This window comes from Carassius auratus, chromosome 37, assembly GCF_003368295.1.
Source record: "Carassius auratus strain Wakin chromosome 37, ASM336829v1, whole genome shotgun sequence".
Classification (NCBI taxonomy): Eukaryota; Metazoa; Chordata; class Actinopteri; order Cypriniformes; family Cyprinidae; genus Carassius; species Carassius auratus.
The window spans coordinates 17,794,012-17,813,735 of NC_039279.1; the positions used below are offsets into that span (position 1 = coordinate 17,794,012).

The 19,724-nt window shown below is 35.2% G+C and overlaps 1 protein-coding gene across 2 annotated transcripts; it reads left to right on the forward strand.

Moving 5' to 3' along the window:
• Positions 1 to 1,050: 1,050 nt before the first annotated feature.
• On the forward strand, positions 1,051 to 13,882 carry ubtd1b (ubiquitin domain containing 1b). Of its 2 annotated transcripts, XM_026223232.1 has the most exons (5): positions 1,051 to 1,150; positions 1,262 to 1,309; positions 1,492 to 1,566; positions 8,137 to 8,364; positions 10,055 to 13,882. In XM_026223232.1, the coding sequence occupies exons 3-5, from the start codon at positions 1,494 to 1,496 to the stop codon at positions 10,435 to 10,437; spliced, it is 684 nt and encodes a 227-aa protein (XP_026079017.1). In that variant the 5' UTR covers positions 1,051 to 1,150; positions 1,262 to 1,309; positions 1,492 to 1,493; the 3' UTR covers positions 10,438 to 13,882. The 2 variants fall into 2 exon arrangements, with proteins under 2 accessions (XP_026079017.1, XP_026079016.1); XM_026223231.1 differs by having other exon boundaries at positions 1,262 to 1,566.
• Positions 13,883 to 19,724: the final 5,842 nt, after the last annotated feature.

The window sequence follows — 19,724 nt, forward strand, 5'->3', positions numbered from 1 at the left end:
AAAAGAAAACAATATATATATATATATATATATATATATATATATATATATATATATATATATATATATATATATATATATATATATATATATATATTGTTTTCTTTTAAAAATCAATAAAATTAATAAATTAAAAAATTATGAAAACTATATATATATATATATAAAAAAATATATATATATATATATATATATATATATATATATATATATATATATATATATATAGTTTTCATAATTTTTTAATTTATTAATTTTATTGATTTATTTATGTTGCGTAATCAAGTACATCTTGAGGTTGACTTGTGATTTTAAAATGTAGCTAAAATAAAAAAATATATATACATATATAAAAATAAATAAAAATAAGGTTGTCCTTTTTTTAAATGTCCATTTTGCTCATTAAAAATGTTGTCCTATTTAAAATGACTCCCAAAATAACAATATAATAGCTATAAAAATAAATATATTTATTATTACAATGAAAGAGAACGTCTTTGTTATTAAATATGTTTAAAGGGTAACTAAACTCTAAACCAACTTTAGTTAATGATCTGTAAGAATGGGCTTTATTAGTGCTGTTCAATGATTCGAGTAACTTTTTTGACATTTGAGTATAAAGTGTTTTACGTCACTCAAACACATAAAGTGGTGGAGACGTCAAACTCTGGACCCGTGTCGTTCGTGAGGACAAGCAGATCTTGAAATAGCAATGCTTTTCTGATACTAATGTTGCATTGTCTTCCATAAATGATCGAAGTGTTATATTATTTTATTATTTTATATTTGTACATTCAGCAAATCGTTGCGTAAGACAGGAACATTTTTCATCTGCTCGGAACACTTTTTCTTTTTTTTCTTTAAACATAATTCAACTTATCAGTTTTTATAGACTATAGTTTTAAGAGATTTTAGTTATTTTTAAAAAGATCTGTTTAAATGTTTGCATTTCATATTATTTTCACCACTTCCACATTCCGCTGCATTTTCTGAGCGGAGATTGAAGGCTCCCTCAACAAGAGGGGCTCTGGTGGAGTCACGTGGTCACTGGTCAGAGTGCGCATGCGCGGTGCGCGCCAGTAACGTGAAGCAGTTGGAAACACCAGAAGGGGGAAAGGAAAGGTAGACTAGCGAGAGATAAAGAGCTGAGGTAGGTTTACGACGCAGGAATGATTTAATAGACTACGAAGTAACGTAAGCGCGAAATAGTCTACATATCCCAAATACCAGTCTCGCTGATGTTGTTTCTGTTTCTTTTTAGACCGGATTGATGACTTCAGGATAAAGCTCGTGTTCTTAGCTAGCCACTGTAAGTTAGCTAGTTAGTTGTTAGTTAGTTACTTCCCTTTATTGCGCGTACTGCTGCTGTATCACCCATAGCGCAGCAGTAATTTAAAGCGCAATACTGTTTCCGGTTGGGAAATCAAATGATAACAAAGCAGGAGTGAATCTAGATTCTGTGTTGAGATGTGGCCTGCGTTTGATTGACAGTCATGGGAGGATGCGTGGGGCGCGAGCGCGCGGAGTCAGACGCACGCGCCTCGAGGACGCAGAGGAAACGTGGAGGTGAGAGGAACCTTTGCATGTTTGCTTCTGTGTGTGGCTTTCTTTGAAAACATGCAAACATCAGGTGCATTTACTTAACCTGATGTGGCATTCAAAAGACAAAAAAAACATAAACAAAAATTCCAAGATATTACCATGTTGCAAGATATTGTATGTGAACTTATAAAGGGTATGCATGTGGTATTTATATGTGTGTCAAACTACCATAGGTTTGCTACCATAATTATATTGCCACCATATATATATATATATATATCTCAAAGTGCAATGGTTTCACACTATGTTTTTAGTAAGAGATGTTAGTTTTCATACAACCCTAGTCAAAATGACCATGTTTTTAGACATGTTTCCATTCTACACAAAGGTAGTTTAAGCATCAAGGCATATAAATATGTGAACTTATCATATATAGTACACTGATACATGTATCAAAGTATACTAGTACATTTTTCTAAGAAATGTTTGTTTTCTTATGCAATAACTTATTGTAGCTGTGTTTTAAAATGTGCACATATCAGATGTATTAAGATCAACACATCATACTTCTGCTTTTCCTCTTCGTATAAGTTTCACTTCCCTCCAGAAATCATATGAATAGTTTAAATGTGGAGTAAGATTTGTTTTCTAGCACTACTGTGTTTGTTTGTCACAGTGTGTAGGTCTGTTTGTCGATGTGATAATACGGGCTGTTAGACACATTATCTACTCGTATGGTGTCTGTTTTCTTCAGTGTGCATGTTGGAGCTGGCAGTCGTGTCCGTCTCGGGGCATGTCTCTGCATGTTTGTGACCGTCATGCCTGTTGTTTTTACATTTACCATAAGCTGTAGTGAAACATAATTAGATAGAGAGCCCCAAAATGTTGTTTCCATTAAAGGAAACCATTGCATTTTGTCAGTGACGTGTTTGACTTCTATCAGTGAAAGTCTTGTGGCCACAGATGTCTTGTATTGTAGAGTTATCTGTGCTTCAGCATGTTGTGTGTTGTCTTGCTTTGAACAGGAGAGAAGATTTTCATTGAAACGTTGGCCGTCTGTTACGTGAGCGTTGCCTGAAGTCAATGCATCTTTCCAGTATGTTTCTGCAGCGTTGCTAATTTTGGGAGATTCTCAAAAGAGATAAACGATAATGAAAATAATTAGCTACAGTTTTTAAAACCCAGCACCCAAAATACAATCAGAACACTCCAACGCAGCCTCCATTCTTTGCGAAAATACAAACAAAATAAAAACATGCACAGGAAACAAAGAAGTCGTTCCGGACTTATATTATCACAGGACCCATGAAGATGATTGGTCATTTTCAGGAGAATTTCTACTTGACAAATTAGACATTCAATTCGCACGGGATTAAAATCACAGACAGCCTCCACAATTATTACAAATGACTGGAGGTCAACACATTAAAAAATGTGTTATGTATGTAATTTTAACAGTAAAATACTGTAAAAATGCTACAGTAAAAACCAACCTGTTAACAGTACGTTTCCATACTATGTTCAGGGGAATTGACACTCCCAGAATTCCCTGAATAACACTTCATATTTAATGTTTTTTGTTATTGAGATAATGTTTATTTTTTTTATTTTTTCAGTTGGGTACATTAGGGTTTAATCTGGCATCTAATGTTGTTAGATGAATGTTTACTGAATATATAGTGCATTACAATGGTTCAAAACAGATTTTAATACTTCAATATGTTGGTTTATTCCCATTGCATCAGTTAATGAAATATGGTATTTTTTGTGAATTTAAGTTAAGTTTGTAAAACCTATAATGCTGCTACCATATTTTTTTTTTTTAGTGTGATTTCTTAACCACAGCTTCCAGTATTTTACCGTAAATGTCACTGCTTTTTTTTTAAATGCATTTATTTCAGTGCAGGTAATACTAATCCCATGCACACAGGGCTTTTGTGGTATTTTGTGGTACCCAGTCTTTCGCTTAGATTGCATTCAGTTCGACTGCATATTTTAAAACACTTCAACAGTTACAGAACCCAATGTCATAAAAATGCCTTTTACAGCACTTTCGCAACAAATGAACCAGTTCTGAGGAAGAGTTGCACATTATTCTGTGATGCTGCAGGAGGAAGCGGGAACATGCTTGGGATGAGTGTGTGAACGTAACGAGAGAATTACATGAGAAGAAAGCATCTTTACTCTGCACTTACGATAACAAGAGAGCCATTTACATGTGATTTGATTGAGGTGCTGAACTTTGACAGTCACATTCTGCATTACACGCCCACATTTCCTCTTGTTGTTGTGGCATAAGTCATAACGATAAAGTGGAATAAGCTCTTTGACCTTGACTAGATCACATGCTCTTTCCATCTAGCCGTGCACGTTGCGAAAGATTTTCTAGTTATTTTTAAAATGTGCAGACTGGTCTTGAATTGTTCAGACTGTATCAAAGGGTGACATTGTGACAGCCAATGAAATCTGGAGAATATAAACAAAACAATCTTCTGGGAATGTTTAGAGCTGTACTTTAAGAGTTCTTCACATTGTCAGTGGTCTCTTTTATATGACCAAAGCACTGTATGATGATTTCACACCTTTATACTATAAATAAAGTGTTTGGGTGCAAGATTTGAATAGTTGGCACCAGTCGAAGCAGCGTGAGGATGGGAAAGCACTGAGTCATGTACTATCTCACCATCACTGTGAACTTTTTATTTCTGTAGCAGGTTTCATGCCCGAGGTGATTGCTTAGGCAGGCATCACCTTTACTGTTGTTCACCCTAAGGGTTATGGGAAGTTTAATACGTGTGGATTGGTCAAATTGCTGCTAGATCTTCTAAACATTACTTATTGGACATATTTGCATTCGCGGTATCTGTAGCCTTACAGTTTCTTGGTGTTTTTTTGGAAGTTTTTTGAATAAATATGATTTGTCAACATTATACTGTACCGTAGTTGAGCGATGTACCCCGATATATCGGAAAATATAGGACTAAAAATAGAAAGGCTAACTTTTGCTATCAGCAAATATGTGTTTTTGTCATTTAAACAAGTCTTTGAATATCCAACTAGAGGCTAAAGCTTTGATTTTTGGCTTGAGAAAGCCAAAACGGCAGCTTGAGGCAAAAGAGACGGATCACATGTCTGTTTGGTGTTGTGGAGCTTGCCCTGCCAAAAAAAAAATAAAGTGCAATAGTTATTACTGGGCTGCACGATTATGACGATAATCATAAATGTCGATTATTCCCTTGAAATTGTAAGCCTCAAATGTCAACTGTACATCGGATTGGTTTCTTCTCTTAAATTATAAAAAAGTCTAACTTTAAATGGTTTTATAATGTCATACTAAAACTAAAAATAATGGGGAAAAACCCTTGAGATAACATGTAGAAAGAAAAAAAGCATCTTAAGCGTGCAGAATAACATAACTGGACTTTGAACGATTACGTAATTTTGGCATCCATGATTGTAATTGCGATTATAGAAATTTTATTAATTGTGTAGCTCTAATAGTAATCGTTTTCATAATATTTCTCCATACCTTGTAAGTCAGTTACAAGCAATACAAAAAAGCTCAGGTGCAGCGCGTGCTTAGAATGAGTGAGCGCAAGCTCCGAACGAGCAAATTGTTTAAAACGCTTGAATCAGCAATATTTAGAAACAAATGCAAACGATCGGCTACGATCCGCTTCACCCCTGCAAGCGAGTGAACAACGCAAATCAAGATAGGAATTTTACATCACTATTCACAATAGCACATCGGACTGGAAAACACAATAGCCCCGGGACGTCAGGATAGCGATTTTACGAGCCCTGCACCTCAGATCTATCAAGTTTGTGAAACACTGGTTTCGTTAAACAAAATAAATGATTATTTTAAAAGATTGACTCAAAAGATCGGTTCACTAATTGGATCATGAACTTGTATTACCGAGCCAAAGATTATCTATTATTAAACATCTTGAATGAATAAAGACTTCAAGTTCATCTGTAAAGCACATAAAGCTATCGTTTGAGTTTATAAACTTCTATTTCATGCATGATTGATATGGATCTGCTAACTGAATGCAAAGTGTGAGTTCTAGAAGAATGTTTGTGTCTTGATGAGCATGTATCGCTCACTAGGAGTCGCTAAATGAACAGCTGCTGTTCTTTTTTTTTTCAAAAAAAAGTTGCCCTATTGGTTAAAATCCCCAAACTGTATACTTAAATATTAAATTAATGACATCAAAACAGGGTGTTTGTGTTATGATGTGGTAGGCTGCTGTGGGCCAGAAAGTCCAGGGCAACTTTTTGGTCCCAGTCCGCCCCTGAATGGTGCACCCCTATCCAAAAAGCACAACCAGTTGTATTAATAATGTTATCCTGAGTGTGAAGTGTTACCAGAATTTGTTTTAATTAAGGTGAAAAATAAAAGTTTTGTGCTGATGTTGAAATGGATTTTAAAATATATGGTATCGGAAAAAGTATCGTTAGGAACCGGTATCGAAACGGAGGTATCGAAATTGGCACCGGATCGAAAGATTTTGAACAATACCCAGCCCTATGCATGAGTCCAATGTAATGATCCGTATTTGATTTGTATCAACAGTTTGTTCACCTGAGACATAATCGACTGTTGTCAAGGATATTTGCCACGACAGAAGAAGCAAAAGTGAACGCACCTCGGGGTTGTCGGGAGTATAGCATTGGAAGAGATATAAAGTAACAACTAATTTATGGTGATTATGCAAGTAGTCTGTTATAAAGGTCTCATTGATTTACAATACAGGTATTTCATCTTATGGCCATATAAATATCAGCACCTGCGCCAGATTGCTCTGAATAAAATTGATTGTGTTGCAGCTGTTAAATAATGATTTAATATGAATTTTTATATACTATAATGCTATAATGGGATTATTTGTAAAGTTCTGAGTTATTATTATAAAAGAAAATTCAGATTACATTTACCATTTCTACATTTTCAAATAATTTTTTGAATTAAACTAAATGTAAATGTATTTGTAATTATCTTTTAAATTAAAGTTGTTTCTAAATTATGACTGCTTTTGATATAAACATATAAAACACTTATAAGTGGATAATTGTTGGTTGCACACGTTGTTTTTATATGTTACTTTGGAATAGCATGTTGGCTTTTTTTTGGTGGGGGTCCTCTGAGAAATCTAACCCTGTCCAGACAAGTCTGATGTTGTGATGTATTATTGTTTTAACAGTGCTTCTCATTTATTTGAACCCCATCAGGTATTTAAATATACCTTATTTGTAACTGGAGTGTAAAAACAGTTTAACTGAACTGACATCGGATGAAAACAGAAGAGCAGTAGATCTGCTTTTTTAATGAACTGTAATTTGATTCTTTTTGTAATGTCGACACTTTGAATTGGATTGAATGACTATTTAACAATAATAATTGTAGACCGTTGTTGCTAATGTGGACTGTTCATTTGAGTCGGTGTTGTGATCTGAAGCATTATCCAGTAATACGGGTCGTGTGTTGGGCTCAACATATGATTGTTGATTGAAAACAGCAGCTCTGTTTGACCGGATGCCTTCAGGGTTGTTGATAGATGGAGGCTGTTTGCCTGAAGTGATCAGTCATTGGAGAGGGCAGTATTTGCAGACAAACAGTCATAAATACACAACCTTTATTCAGTCATGTGAATATGAGGGAGCGTATAGTATACTTCTGCTTTTTATTTGACTCTGTACTCCAAAATCTATCACTAAATTGTATGTGTAGTCTGGTACAATTAATTGTTTAATAATATATAACTATATGGAAGCTTAATGTCAAATTTCTTCTGCTTACCAAGGCTGCATTCCTTTGATTAAAAATACATTATAAACAGCAATATTGTGAAATATTATTACAATTTGAAATAACTGTTTTCTGTGTGAATCTCTGTTAAAGTGTAATTTATTTCTGTGATGTGCAGCTGTATTTTCAGCATCACTACACTTAAGATATTTATATATTTATAAATGTATTTATTTATTTTGGAAAGCATGCATTTTCAGGATTTTTGATGAATTGAGAGTTCAAAATAACAGGTTTTATTTTGAATATAAATCTTTTGTGACTTTATAAATGCCTTTTGACCATTTTAATGCATCCTTGCTGAATGAAAGTAAGTATTAATATATTTAAAAGGTATAGTATGTGTGTAAATGTTTGTTTCTTATTATTTATTATATTCCTGTAGCCAAAGGTGACAAATTATGCTCTTTCTAATTGAATGTTGGAGTTCTCCTCCTAGTACCCCATTAAACTATAACCATTCCTCAGCACTAAACGTCTATTCTTGTTTATTGGTTTCACATCGCACCTAATCTCCTGTTTGTTGCCCAGTTGAGGCATTAGTGAAAGTACTGATGGAAAATACAAATGGAAAGATCTGCATTAGTGGAGTCACACATGCACATTTTGCTGTGGAACCACATGTACGTTTGATTGGAAACTAACCTCGTCGTAATTCAGTGGAATAGTCCAATTCTTTGATCCTCAAAGCTAGTCTTTCTACAGCCGTTAATCCAGGAAATGCTGTATAGTCTACACTTCTCGCTCATTAGTGGTCATTCACACCTCATCTGCGTCTGCAGGTCGTAATGAGCCGCTGAAGAAAGACAAGCTGAAGTGGAAGAGCGACTACCCCATGACGGAGGGCCAGCTCCGCAGTAAGAGAGATGAGTTTTGGGACACGGCTCCAGCGTTCGAGGGGCGCAAGGAGATCTGGGACGCCCTGAAAGCTGCCGCTGTTGCTCTGGAGTGTAACGATCATGAACTGGCTCAGGCTATCGTGGACGGAGCCAACATCACATTACCACACGGTGAGAGTCAGCTTTGCCTGCAACTGTGGAACAGAAAATTAGAAATGTTCATGCTGCTGTTTTTCATTTACCAAATGCAGAGACGAGGTGCTATATTGTGCAATAAGCAACAAATTGGGTCAAAACACTTTTTTACATTACATGTGCGTACTGTTGTAATAACAGCACATTATGCATGCATGCAACTAACCATAACAATAGCAAACTCTAATCCTGATCCCGTAGTGAGTGTGTGTTGTTAATTAACATTATTCAGTACTACACTGTAATACGGACTCCTTAAAACAAAGTGTAACACAAAATTGCATTGTTGAGAGAAGAGGAAACAGTTGCATCAGTGCTTAAGTCATATTTAATTATCATGATCAGAAATTATGTAAAATATCAAATTAAATGCAAAAATATACAAACACCATAAGCATGTATTTTAGTTCCCCTCATTACACAAAAAATCCTTCAAATTAATAAACAGAATAAGAATATTATATTATTATTATGAAAAACACAAATAGACATTAATTAGAAACAATAGCTACTTAATTGAATAATTGTATTGTAATAAGGACGTCGATGTAACCCAAAATCGTATTGTTGAGGGAAAAAATGTTGCACCAGCGCTTAAGTCACATTTTATTATTACATTCAGAAATAATGCAAGCATTTACAAACACTATATGTATATCAGTCTCCCTTATTCCACAAAAATCATTCAAATAAATATGCAAACAAACGAGAATTAAAAAAAAAGTGTAATTATGAAGTACAGAAATTAAAGTTGCATTCATTATAAACAATATTTATTTGAAACCCCAAAAGCCTGAATTAATTTAAACCAGAACTGAATTACCGGCATGTGGGAAATGTGCTAAACAATTAAACCTGACTTGCTTTGCCATGTGTTCAAGCTGAATATGAAGAGAGATTAAAAACCAAAACCCAAGAAATTAAAGATTTTCAATTGTTCTTGTTGAATTGACCAATAATTACCATCAATTATATACAAAAAAACACAGAAGGTAAGACCTGAGTATTTGGGAAAAGAGAAAAGAGAGTCCATCTGTTGTCCAGTGGAATAACTTGTCGGATATTGTTAAAATAGTGGTGCAATTATTACATATAATAAAAAACAATTCGGTCAGCGTCTCTTTAAATAAAGGTTAAAGCTGACATATAGTCCAATCCAAGTATATGAGTGGATCTCATTTGTTATGAATCCAAATGTTTCCATATTCACAATGTAACGTTTGGGTTGCAATACTTGTTTTATATTATGTAAATAAGGCTTTTCTAGTTCACTCGCGTCTCAATATCCACGTTAAACCACAATCTTTACATGCACAAAGACGCTCTGGAATAGTTTTGAATAATTGCAGCACGTTTCAGACGATATAATAAGGCAGCTTATATTTACATTGCAAATGTAAAATCACGTTGCGATTGGTCAGATGATAAAATGCTTTTTAAGCACTCTGAAGTATATCTTTGACCCTTTTTCGAATATTTGAATGTTTTTTGTATTTACATTTGTGAATGCAAAGATTTATCCCTTTAAATACCCTACTTTTTTATTGTTTTTACCATAATGAAGACGTTTTCACTGACATGAACCAAAGAAATGACCAAACATTGTTATATCCATAGCACTTTATTTCCCATCACTCACAATTGTTTGTACGTTCAATCACTGCAGGATCCCTGACCGAGTGTTACGATGAACTCGGCAACCGTTACCAGCTTCCGGTTTATTGCCTGGCTCCGCCTCTCAACCTGATCACAGAGAGAAGTGAGGAAGACCTGTCAGAAAACCCTGAGCCCCTGACGACGCAGAAGAAGGAGTTCCAGCTGAAGGTGCGGCTCTCCAGCGGGAAAGACCTGCGTCTGAACGCCAGCATGTCCGACAGCATCGGCCTCCTGAAGAAGCAGCTGCAAGCTCAGGAGAACATTGAGCTGGCACATCAACGCTGGTTCTTCTCTGGAAAGCTCCTCACAGACAAAACCCGCCTGCAGGACACCAAGATCCAGAAGGACTTTGTGATCCAGGTCATCGTGAACCAACCCGCACCAAACCAATAAGACGGAGTGGACCGAGCGACATAAAGGACCAAACCACAGCAGCTGAGAAACGTTTTGCACAAAAAAGAATCGAGACGGACAAGCGGCTTGATCCTGCTGTTTTAGAAATGCCCCACAGCTGTGGAAAATCTAGGAGAAACTAATAAACCAAATGCAACGGAGTGCCAACGTGAATTTGGTAGCGAAGCACACTGATTTGAGTCTATCCCGCAAAACACCTTTAGTGATCTCAACTTTTAAGATACGCGAACCTTTGAGCTTCATTTTGCACACTTGAGAGTATCTTAGAATAGCCGTGCCTTGAAACCAGAGTAGATTTTAGTTTATATTCCGCTGGCGTTCGGTCTCTTTCACATGCTTTTTGTTTCTTACGACCGACGTCTTTCTTGGAGCACAACAACGCGGTGCTTTTTCTATGCAATCTCAAAACCGGAAAAAGACGCTGATATCATCCGATGTTCGCTGGAGGCCAGTGCTCAGAGACACATTAAACTCGCAGTGAAGCCACACATCTTCATCAGCCTCCGTGCCCTGTAGATTACAGACCATCGTGTAGATGAAACCCTATTGCTGCCTTCTCAAAAGGGAAGAATGGACACACTATCAGTTTAATGGCTGTTCCTCTTCCTCTTTTATTGTCCTGTAAGCACTCAGGCTTCAATCAGTCAATATTGCTAGGATTTTCAGAGATTATATTCTGTACTATTCCAGTCTTTATCTTGCTTTTCTAGTAACTTGGGAGTTAGACTTTTTACTGATTCTTAAACCTTTATCAGAGGCATTACAATTTTGATTATAATTAACCACGAGCATCACTTTAAGAATGCATTCTGTAGCTGTTATCTGTATTAGGCCTGTAACATGTTCACAAACGCTCGGATGGAAACATTTCTTTTACTAAAGACACTCTCTGCTCCTGATTACAACACCGTGTGAGTCTCGGCGCACACCAGGCCGGTTAGAAACAGCTCATTACCTCACTGACAACTGTTCCTCATTAGTCTCTGGCGTGCTCCTTATACGTTTTGTCTTGTATCACGCTATTTCTTCTACTCTGGGCTACTTTCTTTCTTCTGTTGTTACAGAACAAACAAATACACGGTGGTGTAGACGAATCTTTCATTAATCATTCATTTATCATCGCAAATTCCAGGAGTTTCAGTCACTATGCAAATCGCGTCCTTTTGCATTCGAGTAATATTCCAGGTTAAATACGAGTTACCGAAACCTCTGTATTGCATAATCATAAATAATTAATAAACTCCATAATTGCATTGCACTTGCAGTGTAAAGTCAATGTGGCACGCACTTTGATAAAAGACGGTATGCAGTAGCTTCAATTAATAATTCACCACAAAATTGGTAATTAGTTGCAAACCTGTGGAACATAACATTTCAATAATTTTTTTTTTTTCATAAAATGAAAGTCTGTGTGGGTCAGTGTTTTATTTTATTGTTTAAATTATGAGATAAAAGGTCATTTTTGAGATAAGAGATGCAATTAAAAAGTAATCATTAGTTAATTTGTAATTATGATCTTAAAAAAATTCATAATTCTGATAAAAGCCTCAACTTTTCAAAATGTATGACTGCTTTTATGATTGTGATACCATCTCAAAATGAAGTCAAAATTCATAAATCTGACAAACTGCATTTAATAATCTCAATTTGGGTTTATATTTAGAAATTTTGGTCAGAATTATGATTGAGATCTTGGTTTCAACTTTGATTTATCTAAAAAAAAAAATTATCATATTTTTTTAAATCATATTTATCTCATAGCAAAATCTGTAATAATAATAAAATGTGACTTATTTGTCCATAAAATGAAAGTCAATAGTAGTCCATTGTAGTTTTGGACTTCTTGAGCTGTCATTATGTCCCAAAAAACCTGTAAAAACATTTAATATATCTTTTGTTCTTTGTAGAAGAAAGCAAGTCTCACAGGTTTGGATTTGTAAAAGGTGACCATTTTTATTTTTGGGTGAACTATCGCTTTAACCTGGAATATTTCCAGTCCTGCACATCGCAGAGATTAATAACATGGCATCGAGGGCAAAATCCTCCAGTCGTGGTTTAGGACGAAGATGCACTCAGAACCTGCCATAATTCATGTGCATCATGCTTTGATAAGAAAAAGAAACCGTACACTAATATTGTGTACTCCTTAGATCCTGCATACTTTGCCTCCTTTTTCCCAGGTCGTTAGCGGCGGGAGCTGTGTGATAAACCTGTCTGAATGAGAGCATTCTCCTGCTCTTACTCAGCTCAATATGAAACCCATTATACTGAGACACGAGTCCAAATAGATGCAGTGTTGCTGCTAATGATAGAGCCAAAGCAACAAGCCTCTCATCGGCATCCGTCTTTTTGTTAAACATGTCAGAAAACAAAAACGAGTTGCTACACTTCAGTTAGTAATATTAAGAATGAATGCATATAGATTACAAGGGTTATAGTCGACCTTGCTGTTATTTTTGCAGTAATTCTAGGGCAATGGTTTGATGTAGTTCTTCTGCATCAATGTTTCAGGACAGTAGATGTTTTATGTATGCTTTCTCTTTGTTTGAATGTCTGTCTGATGTGGTTTAAGGTTTGTCTCATGACATGAAGTTTCCAGATTTGACTGAGGAAGCTGCTGGGAAGCCGTACGTGTGGATCTTTTTGATTTCAGGAGACTCACTTTGGACGTTTTTCTTTCGAATCCCAGATTATAGGAAGCCATTACATTGAACTCAAGCCTGCTGGGGGTCTGCGTGTATGGAAGCTCATTTCTGCCACATAAGAAAAAAAAAATCACGCTTAACTAAATCATAATTGTGACCCAATATCTCAAAGTTGAGATGCAAGTATGCGATTAAAAGTCCAAATTGAGATTACAAAGTACACAAAACAAAAATAAAAGTTGTAATTGTCACAATGGACCATCTCATAATTTCAACTTTTCATAATTTAGTTTCTGTGTATTTCAAATTTAATTGACTTTTTAATTTGATAAATCTGACTGTCCTAAATTTGTATTTGTACATCATTTTTGTCATAATTGACTACCTTTTTTTAAATCTCATAATTAGTCATAGTTTCCTTTTTTCATATTTTTGACACTGTTTATCTGAATTGTTTTTGTCAAAACTTAAATTTTATTTCATAATTATGGTTTACAAAAGCGAGATATTCTTTCTTGCATGGCAGAAATGTCCCACTCACGAAATACGTGAACTTTTCATAAACCTTTAGAGGAATTCACATGAATTTCTACATAGATAAATATATCTGTATATTAAGAGATGAAATGTGTGTAATTATTATACTTCAATGTGCTTACGGCCTATTTTACAAAAGTTATGTACAAGGTAAATTGTTTTTCGTTTGTTTTATTCATCAATTAAAGTTAACAGCTGGGAAAGCAAACAGATGTTTGTCAGTACACTGCTAATTATCTCCACATGTTCTCTGCTAGTATTCAGTGTTTCCTCTGCTTCAACAACTTTCTGTGTGTCAAAGACAAGTTAGTCTGACCTTAACTAATAAAACAAGGGTTTATAGAATTTTTAAGTCCACAGAAAGGGTTAACTATCTCAGATTGCATTGACTGAGCATCACGTGGATCTGCCATCCGCAGACGGAAATGTTGAAATGGTAAAAGCAGCCACGTTTTGCAATTCTCAGTGTAAAATTATGTTTAGGCTTAAAAATGTGTGGGTTATGAATTTTAATACCACTTGACAAGCTTATATATATGTTCAGCATCTCCTATAAAAAGTTAATTCTGATTGGCTGTCAAATGTATACATATACACATATTCATACACACACACACACACACACATATATATATATATATATATATATATATATATATATATATATATATATATATGCTATTTCTGGATATTCTAGCATTTATTAATAACTATAAATTCATAAGAGTTCTTAGAAATGTACTTTTTATTAGCGTTTTGTTTTACAAATATTAAAATGGTTCAATAAAAGTTTAACTTAAATATTAGATAGCATGCATATTATTATTAAATTCTCTAATGAAAATTAACCATGGGTTTACAACAAATACATCCAAAAATCCAGGGTTACTGTAGTTAAAGGACTAGTGTACTTCCAGAATAGAGATTGCGTGATGATTACTCACCCTCATGCCATCCTTTCTTAAGTCGCAAAGAAATTATGGTTTTTGAGTCCTTTATATGGAGAAAAATCATGCCTGAAGGTCCAAATTGCAGTTTCAGTGCAGCTTCAAATGCCTCGACCAAATCCCAGCTAAAGAATATCTATCTATCTCAGTAGAAACATATACATATACACACTTTTTAACCACAAATGCACATCTTGCACTAGCTCGAGTTTATGGATTACGTCGTCACGTTGGAAAGGTCATGCATGACGTAGGCGGAATCTGTGTCTAAACTAAGGTGCAAAGAAAGTCAAAACACTTTTTACAAAAAAGATGAAACAACAATGTTGGATGATTTTGAAGTTGGAAGGGAAAATAAAATGTTTTTTTTTCCCCTACTCTACCTTTTATATGGAGAATGTTTTCCTCAAAAAAAAAAAAAAACGTTATTTCTTTGAAACTGACGAAAGAAAGACATGAACATCTTGGAGGACATGGGATGGGGGAGTAGATTATCACAAAATCTTATTCTGGAAGTGAAATAATCTTTGGTAACCTCAAATTGACCATGTTTTTGCTATACTAAACATGGTTTAACCATGGCATTTGTAATAAAAATGTTATATATACAAAAGGTAGTCAAAAAAAAAAATCCCATCGGTGTAAAATGCAAGATGGCGTCTGCTCTTTAATTGGAATAATCTAGAAGAGTTGTATTGTGTTGTTGTGCACATAATGTTTTCCTGTTCATGACTCCTGTAATGCTGCTGGGAGTCTGGAACAAATGAGGTGATGCTAGAGGCCCCACAGAGAGCTGTCTCACTCACCTTAAAAACGGCTGATTTGGGTTCAGTCCCGACTCCCGCTTGTTTTGTTTTTGACAAGGCCTGAGCATCGGTCGCGCGCTTTGAGCTTCCCGCCGGCGCGAAAGAAAACCTGCTGCGCTTTGAGCCGCACACGTGCCATTATCAACCACACGATGGCGGTATTTGCAAAGAAACACTCCTTAAGTGTATTTCGGTTTTGTCCTGGCTTGAATAAAGTGGAATAGTTTAAAAATAATAATAAATCATAATTGTTATGTCATCCTTGTATTGGAATCACACACCGTTTTCTAAGCAGAGAAAATATGAGGCTTCTCTTCTGTCCCCATGGACAATCAAAAGTACTTTCCGTGTCCTGTTGATCTTAGCAGACCTAGTCTTGTGCAATATTTTTATTAACAGGTAGATTATTGATATTTCCAGATGGTTCATTGTTGGCTGATCGTCCTTGTGTGCACAGCCTACTTAAGTGTCAATGAAAAAAACGTGTAACCATTAAATAAAAAACACTTTTTAATAATTATTAATTAAAACATTTTTATTATATATATATATATATATATATATATATATATATATATATATATATATATATATATATATATATATATATATATATATATTTTTTTTTTTTTTTATTTTTTTTTTTTTAATTAGAGGAAGAACCAATTAGTTAAACTTAGTTAATGCATAAACTAACAATACATTTATTACAGTTTTTATAAATCTGTTAATATAAAATACAACTGTTATTTTGTTCTATATTTTGTTAGTTCATGTTAACTGAGGTTTAAATAATATCAGCAAATACAATTTTGACTTATGTATATTAGTAAATGATTAAATGAACATTAATATTAATTATTTTTTTAACTAATGTTTTCTTCACTTAAGAAATAAAGATTGCAACGAAACACTTGTAAATTAATAATAATTTAGACATAATATGAGCATTATGCACATATTTGTGTATTCTTTATGTGATGAACCCTACATAGAGTTGACAAAAAAATAAAAAAAACCTAACGCTCTCTGGATCAGGTTCACTGAAAATAACCATGATGTGGTTCCTTACATAACTTCAGCCATGTTTAGGTTAGGTTAGGATTCAGATCTGCTTGCTAGGCAGTAACACACAAGAGGACCAGCTGCAGCTCAAAAAAGTCCCTGATTTGTAGAGAATGATGACTAATGAGATCAACGTCTCAGCCAGAAGCAAAAAGCTTATAACCAGGAGAAATGAGGAAGTGTGCTGTGTCTCAATCAAACATTCATAGACTCCCCACGCTCTCCTACACATGAGTAAATACGCATTCATGGCGCTGGAGGCCTTGGAAAAAGCCTCCATTGATGTGAACTCACAAGGAGCCGTGTGTTCTTGTTTCTCGCTCCTAAGAGCTCTGTAGAGAGGGACGTTTTCTCGTCTCTATCGGCTGAACGTCACCAGATTTGTGTCTTATATGTGAAGTTATGAATACATTCTCAGTGTCCGAGTCGTGTGTTCTCAGTTCATTCAGCTGAAGCTTGTGCTTTTTAAACATTTTTCTGCCTTTCGGTTCCTAGGGAGTTTTTGTCGACTCAATCTGTTCAGTCAGATGTTGGCTTGGAAATGGACCAATTTGGTTTCCACTTCGGCATTGTTGATTTTTTGCCTTTGGCCTCACCATGACACATCTGTGATGAAATCATGGCTGCTGGAAGTTGCGTAAAGCATCGGTTCTCAACTGGTGGTCCATTCTGTTCGGGTTGGGGGACAAACAAGGCTAAATTCAGACAATGAATAAATAACTACACTCTAAAGAAAAACAGGGTTTAGTGTCCTCTGTTAAATTTACATATTGATTGTTTGCATGTGTTTTCTCCCTATTTTGAATTATGCAATGCATTGTGTTGTTTTAGGGTTAAATTAAATAACCAACATCTTTTCGTATACAGTGCAATCTCGCATAGTTCAGCAAAACTTAACTTTTAAAAACACATTATGCATCATTCACCAGTGGTGCCAAAAGCTGTATGTCACAGACATTACAGGAAGGAGACAGTAACATTCATTATGACCAAAAGAGCCTTTGTTTACCAAAATGGCAGACTGAAAAGTCAAAAAAAAAAAATTCTGCGGCATTGAGCTAAAGAAGCACAGTTTATGAAAGCTGTTAGAAATTGTTCCAAATGTTAAACCAAACACTCTTTTGAAGATTTCTATCACTAAAACCATTTCTGTCTCACTCAAGTTGACAAGATTGCTATCATAATATCGTGTTTTGGTGCAAACTCTTTGTATGCCCAAATTAGGACAATTTCAACAGAGACAGGAAATAAGATCAAAGGAAATAAGACCCTGACTGCATTAACTTCACTAGAGAGGAAAATAAGAATGAACATGTCTAATGCCGACCGCACTGTGTTTGTGCAGTGAATTATTGGCTGCTAAGAGTATAAATAAATTATATTTTTAATGTTCAAAAACCAAACAGTCACTATAAAAACTATGTAAAACTGAAATTTTAGATTTTTCAGTTCATTGCATATTATTGGCTTCCATATACATTTCAATGTATGTTTTTATGTTTTTACACCACTTGTGGTATCTGGGAAAACAAGTTGAGATTCACTAACATAAAGCACATTGAGCAGCTCAAGCGCAGCCAGAAGCATGCTGGGATAAAGTTGCCATAAAATGAAAATGCTTCTTCTTTCTCATCCTTCACACACATGTCAAATAAATACAGTAAGTACAGGAATTCGTCTTTGGCAAGTGCAGAAAAAGTGTATGTTGAGAGAGGAGGCTTCATCAAATCAGGAACGAGCTAAAACTCCCTCGGTTTGCTGTAACTGAGCTACTCTGTTTCCTCTCTGGAAATTATGACGGTCTTCCCACCCACATGCTCTGAACGCTCTACATGTGCCTGAAACACGAGCCAATGGGCCGACTAAAGCTGGAACAGGCACATCTGTGTGGCTGGCAGCAAAAGTTTGCAGTAATGCAGCCTGGATTTCACCATTCTCATGCCGTTTTCCAGAGAGCTACCAGAAAGTCCAAATGCATGGAAGATTTCTTTCATCAGAAAGCATCAGGGTCTCATGCTCCTGCTTCCAGTATCAGATTGTGTTTTTCTGTTTTCCCAGCTGGACAGAGTACTAATGAGGTCATCTTTGCACAGCAGATCTCTTGTGTCTGTCAGTGTCTGTGTGTTATTCTCCTCTGTTTCTAGGGAAAATGATTTGAAGGTCACAGCTGTTGAGAGATTGAGAAGCACCAGTGGTTCTCGCAGGTGAACTAAACTCTCCTTTGTAGAAAGATCCAATCAGAAGAGACAGAGAGCCGCTGAAGCAGTTGGCGTGTGGTCAAATAAAACTGTTAAACATGTCTTTTTGCTCAGTTTGAAAATGCTTTTATGTAGATTTTTATTTATGCATTTTCCAGTCCCAAGTCAAAAAAGTCCATAAGCAGAGAGTTAACCCTGCAACAACCGCATTGTTACTTTATTTGCATCCGCAATACTTTGTTGTCTCATCGAATTTTTCTATGATCGTCAGGTCAGATGAGCGTCTAACGTTAGTCTAGCTCTTTGTGTGTGTTTAAACTACTGCTGTTACAAAATTGGCACGCATCCACTTTCCCAGCATCTATGACTGTCCAATTCTGAAAAATGGTCGACATGCCAAATTAAACTGAGATTAGCTCTACATGACTGAATTCTACTCCATCACAACAAGTAAAAGTAGTAAAGTTATATTGTAATAAATCCAAAAATAATGTTTGACTAAAAAGGTACTTCACTGAGTTTTTATTGAATCAGAGGGAATGTTTTGACAGTCAACAATCCTGCATTATAATCTTGTTTCAGTCCATGTAACCTAAATCTATTGATGGCTTATGTTGAATGACTAAATCTGTCCATATTTCCTCAAAACTCACTAGAAGACTTCATTTGAAGGGTGTTTATATATATATATATATATAGCATACCCCCAAACCGCCCAAGAATAGATTTTTCACACAGTGCAATTTAAGTATAGACTACACAGACTGTTGATAGTGATTACACAGAGAAAGGGTCCATTCACAAATTAAGACCCACACCATCCAAACACCCACCCAAATCTGATTTGACTCCCCTTTGCCACCCCAGGAAAAATTCTGGTGTTAAACTATGCAAATCCATTAATAATGCAAAGAGTGAAATGAGCATAAATCATTAAGTTTTCATTGTATTTTAAAACCATTTTATGGTTTATATTTCTTGTGGAAGTTGATTACTTTGCACTGAGGACATAATAAAATTGAATGCATATATCAATGAAAAGGTGTGTAAAATACAAAATAGTATTTA

Excerpts from the sequence above, each read along its gene's own strand:
- ubtd1b (XM_026223231.1), top strand. The coding sequence starts at position 1,494 with ATGGGAGGATGCGTGGGGCGCGAGCGCGCGGAGTCAGACGCACGCGCC. Across the intron at positions 1,567-8,136 it reads GACGCAGAGGAAACGTGGAG|GTCGTAATGAGCCGCTGAAG; the intron begins GTGAGAGGAACC and ends CTGCGTCTGCAG. Across the intron at positions 8,365-10,054 it reads CAACATCACATTACCACACG|GATCCCTGACCGAGTGTTAC; the intron begins GTGAGAGTCAGC and ends CAATCACTGCAG.